Below are 5,296 nucleotides of genomic sequence, written 5' to 3'. Positions count from 1 at the left end.
AGCTAATGAAATGTTCTGTAGGAACATATGTATAACATTTCACCAAAGCTAACATTACGCCACCACCAAATAAAGAAATGCGTCCTTTGTTACCGTTCACGCTAAACTCTGCCCATATGTTTCTATTCTGTTTGTGTTTATCAAGTCAAAACTTGTTGCATATGGTTTTGTTTTGTATCACTGTGATCGCAATAAAATTGCCTACACAGACATATCCATAAAAGTTATACTACATGGGCGCGCCTCACCCCCAAACACCCCCAAACGCGTTGAGGCCTCACCCGCCCGAACACCCGTTTCCACACTCGCTTCACCCAATACACCCGACAAACAAAAATATTTTTCCAATGGAAGTTTTTGTGCTACATTGTTCATTTTGGTATCAAAATACTCGCAATAAGATGCACTATGTAGACACACCAATCTAAGCAATAAGAACCGGAATATATATAGAGGTACCAACAGCAAAGTAGGAAGAAGTAATAACTTCACAATGATTTATACAAAGTGTGTGTACTTACCCACGATGTGATGATGGAAGGTCAATAAGTTGAGCATTTTGTTATCCACTCCACCTGCTTCAGGAAAATGTCCCTGAAGTTGCTCAACAGATGTTACGTTAGGTGGAGTGGAGGGTTGCAGAGGCGCTATTTTTTCGCTGTCCAAAATACGCTCTTGCGGTGGTATTTTGTGTAGCATGGTGTGACACACAGAGCAACTCCACATGTCTTGCACTGATACATAGAGTCTCTCCTTATTCCTGACTTGATGCAAACACGACACCGTTTACGTTTTGCAATTTTCACTATAGCATGGGCCAACTTCTTGTTCAGCCTATCCTCTGGATTAACAATACGTGGGTTTTTCACTGGTGGAGGACGAGGTTCAGGTTCAGGCGTTTCCGTTTCAGGTTCTGTGTCAGATGAGGATGTGTCTTGTGCTTGGGGTGGAGGAGGAAATAAAAGACGCCTCACTCCAGATGGTCACTGTGTTGCCAAATCATCAGAAGGATCTTGGTAATCCTCAGCATGTGGGATAGGGCTTTCAGTGGCAGGCCACTCATCCAGGTCCCACCTCAACAGGGACCATATTGCTACCTCGTGAAACTGGAGTAGGGTCAATTTCTTGGCATCAGTACATGTGTACATCTTGTACAACACATAGGCATTGTGTAGAGCCATCTGAAGGAAACAAAATGTGATCTTCTTCGTCCACTTATGTGATTTCCTGGTGAACCTGTAATATTTGACCATTTGGTCGAAGTGATCAACACCTTTCATGTTGGTGTTGTAGTCGCAAATGGCAGTTGGTTTGTTCACAGTTACAATCTTTACTGATGTTGCTCCGTCACGTTTCCTCACTCTCTTCCTTCGTTGTACTTCTTGTGTGTCAGCATTATGGCAGTTTGTGATCAATGACACCACTCTCTTGTCTTTCCATAGGATAATAAAAGTGTTGTCCTTGCGCCTGAAAATGGTTTGATCAACAGCGAATTTACCTTTTGCAAGCTGTTGCAGAATTTTGGGGGCGCCACAATGCAATCTGAGTGGTCCACAAGTGTACACACCATGTTCCCGTAGCAATTCTGTGAGATGGACAGAGTTATAGTATTTGTCCATATAAAGATGATAACTCTTGTGCAATGATGGCCACATCAAGGCCATCATTGTCTCCACTGTTGTCTTACCAACTCCGGCATACACCTCAAAGTCAATAATGTAGCCAGTCCCTGCCTCAGCAAGCATGTACAACTTTACCCCATGCTTATCTGGTTTATTTGGATTATAAACCTTGAAGGATAAACGACCACGCCACGACATTGTTCCTTCATCCAAACTGAGTGCTTTATTGGGAACGTAGTTGTCATGTTCACAGAAAATGGTACCATCCGTTTTCTATGTGTGGCGGAGCAGACGCCAGAGAGAGAGAAGGTAAACAAGAGAGCGTACAGGACGCCCGCCAAGCTTGGTAGCTACTAGTCATGTAATCATATTAAGTATTAAAGTCAGTAGCCAAGTCATGACTTTACATCAACCCTACAACCAAGACTTCCTCAGTAACACACAAACACCACATTGGCGACGAGGATGAACTGTGAACGCAGGTATTTGTTCAGTTTCAAACACAAGGGAGAAGCATGCTGCCTGGAGGAGGAAGAGAAGCTGTGAGCGCCATACCCGATGCTGTATGCTAACCGATGCTGTGTGCTACCCAAGCTGTGTGCTACCCAAGCTGTGTGCTACCCAAGCTGTGTGCTACCCAAGCTGTGCTGAAGAAACTGTGTACTGAGGAATCTGCCGACGTTGTGTACGAAACGACGCTTTGATGTGTACAAAACCTGATGTTTTGGTTACGAAACGACGCTTCGTGCTACAAAATTCATCACACTGAACTGACTGCTGTACCAACTGCTGTACCAACTGCTGCACCAACTGCTGTACCAACTGCTGTACCAACTGCTGTGCCAACTGCTGTGCTGCTGCTGTGAGTAGGAACAACACATGTACACAAGGGCTAGGTAAGAAGTCAGTTGCTGCTATATTGTGCACTGTTGTGAACTTTTGCATTAAAATGCTTGTGTGCTTTGCAAAATTAAAGTAATTACAGTGAATTCTTGACTAACATATACAGTGCAGTAAGTGTTTAATATTCTGAGGAACATTTAAGTGATAAGTTACATTTATTCAGTAAAAATGGCAAATATACCTCAGTTTCCTGCATTTGATCCTGACTGTGATCAGACAAACCTGTCACAGAGGTGGGTCAAATGGCTTAAAAGGTTTGAAAATTTGTTGATAGTTTCTGACATCAAAAGTGCTGAAAGAAAGCGTGCCTTTCTACTTCATTATGCAGGTGATAGAGTTTGTGACATCTTTGATACACTGAAAGACACTGGTTGTGCCAAAGATTATGACACTGCCAAAGCCAAACTAACAGAGCATTTCAAACCAAGGCAAAATACTGCAATGGAAATTATGCATTTCAGGAGAGCAAAACAACTCTCTAATGAAACTGTGGATCAATACCACACACGTCTGCAGGGTTTAGCAGCCCATTGTGAGTTTGCTGATGTTGACAAAGAAATCAAACAGCAAATAATTGAAACATGCACATCTACACGTCTCCGTCGAAGAGCTCTAGAACTTGTTGATGATGAAAGTTCTCTTACCAAGATACTGGATATTGCTCGTCGAATGGAAGATGCTGCACGTGATGCTCGTGTCATGGAGTGCAGTGCCAACAACGGTTCTGCCACTGTTACTAACAGTGATGAGGTATGTAAGGTTCAGGGAGGATATCGTAATCAAAAAAGATATCATGCCAAACCTAACAGTAAATTTAGCCGAGAACCACGTCACAACTGGGGTCAAGGAACAAGACTCAAGCAGTCACAACGACCCACATCAGAGGGTGTCAACAATAAATGTTACAATTGTGGAGGAGACTACCCACACCAAGATAATGTTTGTCCTGCTCAAGGTAAGAAGTGCTGAGTGTGGAAAACTAGGTCATTTTGGTGCTATGTGTCGTTCTGCACTAAAGAAACCACAGTCAATGAATAAAAGCACTGTACGAGGATCAGGTCATAGGGGTCGAGGTGGTAAACACAATATTGCACCTCATATCCAGAATGTTAATAATATACAAGACAACATTTCATTACAACCAGTCTCAGATGACAGTGAATGTGATTATACTTATGGAGTACAAGCAATCACAGAATGGAATGATCTTCCAAACAACCCAGAGACATGTGTATACATTGTTGGTATTTGTCTCAAAGTTCTCATTGACACTGGATCAAACATTGACACCATTGCTGAGTGCCGCTATGAAAAATTTAAAAAACAGTTCCCAAAGCTAGAAAACTATAATGGCAAAGCCACTGCCTATGCTTCAAAGGTAGCCTTGCCGGTGATTGGAACTTTCACTGCAGAGATTAAGTCAAAGAGTGCAATGCTCATTACTACATTCCATGTTGTTAGGAATGCAAAGGAGTCTTTACTCAGTTACAAGACTTCAACCAAATTGGGGCTACTTCAGCTTTCTAATGCTGTAGCAGTGGAATCTGCAAACAATGTTGATGCTATTGTTGCTGAATTTTCTGATCGATTTAAATCCATAGGTTGTTATACTGATAGCAAAGTACATCTGCATATCAACCCAGATGTAATTCCAGTTGCCCAACCACATCGCCGACAACCATTCCATACTCGCAAGAAAGTCGATGCCGAACTGGATAGGCTGATGGAACTAGATATCATTGAACCAGTAACAGGCCCAACACCATGGGTAAGCCCAATTGTCACTCCACCAAAGCCGAAGAATCCAGATGAGATACGCATTTGTGTGGACATGCGTGTTCCCAACAAGGCAATAATGCGTGAACGCCATCCTACACCCACTGTAGATGATATGATTTACCGCTTGAATGGTGCAACTGTATTCAGCAAGTTAGATTTAAACAAGGGCTATCATCAGCTTGAACTTGATGATGAGAGTCGCTTCATCACAACGTTTACGACACATCGAGGTCTGTATAGGTACAAGCGCCTGAGTTTTGGTATCAGTGCTGCCGAGGTATTCCAGCACATCATCAGCCAGGTATTGCAAGACATACCTAATGCTGACAACATGTCTGATGACATCATTGTTTATGGCCGTACCCAAGCTGAACACGACAAAGCTCTTCGTGCAACATTGCAACGCTTACGAGAAAAGAATTTGACGCTAAGCCGAGCAAAGTGTGAGTTCAATCAACATAAAATTGAATTCTTTGGACATGTACTTAGTGACAAAGGTCTGTCTCCAGATCCTAAGAAAGTTGCAGATATCAAGAATGCTGCACCTCCTTCAACGTCCACTGAAGTACATAGTTTTCTGGGAATGGCAAACTACTGTTCTCGCTTCATTCCAGATTTTGCTACCATTACGAAGCCTCTACGTGAGCTCCTGAAGAAAAACGCATCATGGTACTGGAGCGATATCGAGCAAAATGCATTTGATGCTGTGAAAGATGCACTAGTAGAGAATGCGACTGCTGCATACTTTGATCCATCAATGGACACTGAGTTAACGGTGGATGCTAGTCCTGTTGGTTTAGGTGCGGTGTTAGCCCAACACAAACCTGGTCAACCAGATTCCAGAGTAGTAATTGCCTACGCCAGCCGTTCTCTCACAGATGTTGAGCAACGATACAGTCAGACAGAGAAGGAAGCTCTTGCTCTTGTATGGGGCTGTGAACACTTCAATGTGTATCTGCTTGGTGCACCCTTCACCACGATAGTCACTGACC

General features: G+C 43.0%; 1 protein-coding gene across 1 annotated transcript; it reads right to left on the bottom strand.

Annotated features, from left to right (window-relative positions):
• Positions 1 to 983: 983 nt before the first annotated feature.
• Positions 984 to 1,820, bottom strand: LOC123762485 (piggyBac transposable element-derived protein 4-like). Its single transcript, XM_069313983.1, has one exon. It carries the CDS (start codon positions 1,818 to 1,820, stop codon positions 984 to 986), a length of 837 nt encoding a protein of 278 aa, XP_069170084.1.
• Between the last annotated feature and the right edge of the window lie 3,476 nt (positions 1,821 to 5,296).

This window comes from Procambarus clarkii, chromosome 77 (assembly GCF_040958095.1).
Source record: "Procambarus clarkii isolate CNS0578487 chromosome 77, FALCON_Pclarkii_2.0, whole genome shotgun sequence".
Lineage (NCBI taxonomy): Eukaryota > Metazoa > Arthropoda > Malacostraca > Decapoda > Cambaridae > Procambarus > Procambarus clarkii.
The sequence above is the reverse complement of the archived record's forward strand: the minus strand, read 5'-3'. Positions and strand labels throughout refer to the sequence as shown.

Excerpts from the sequence above, each read along its gene's own strand:
- LOC123762485 (XM_069313983.1), bottom strand. The coding sequence starts at position 1,820 with ATGTCGTGGCGTGGTCGTTTATCCTTCAAGGTTTATAATCCAAATAAA.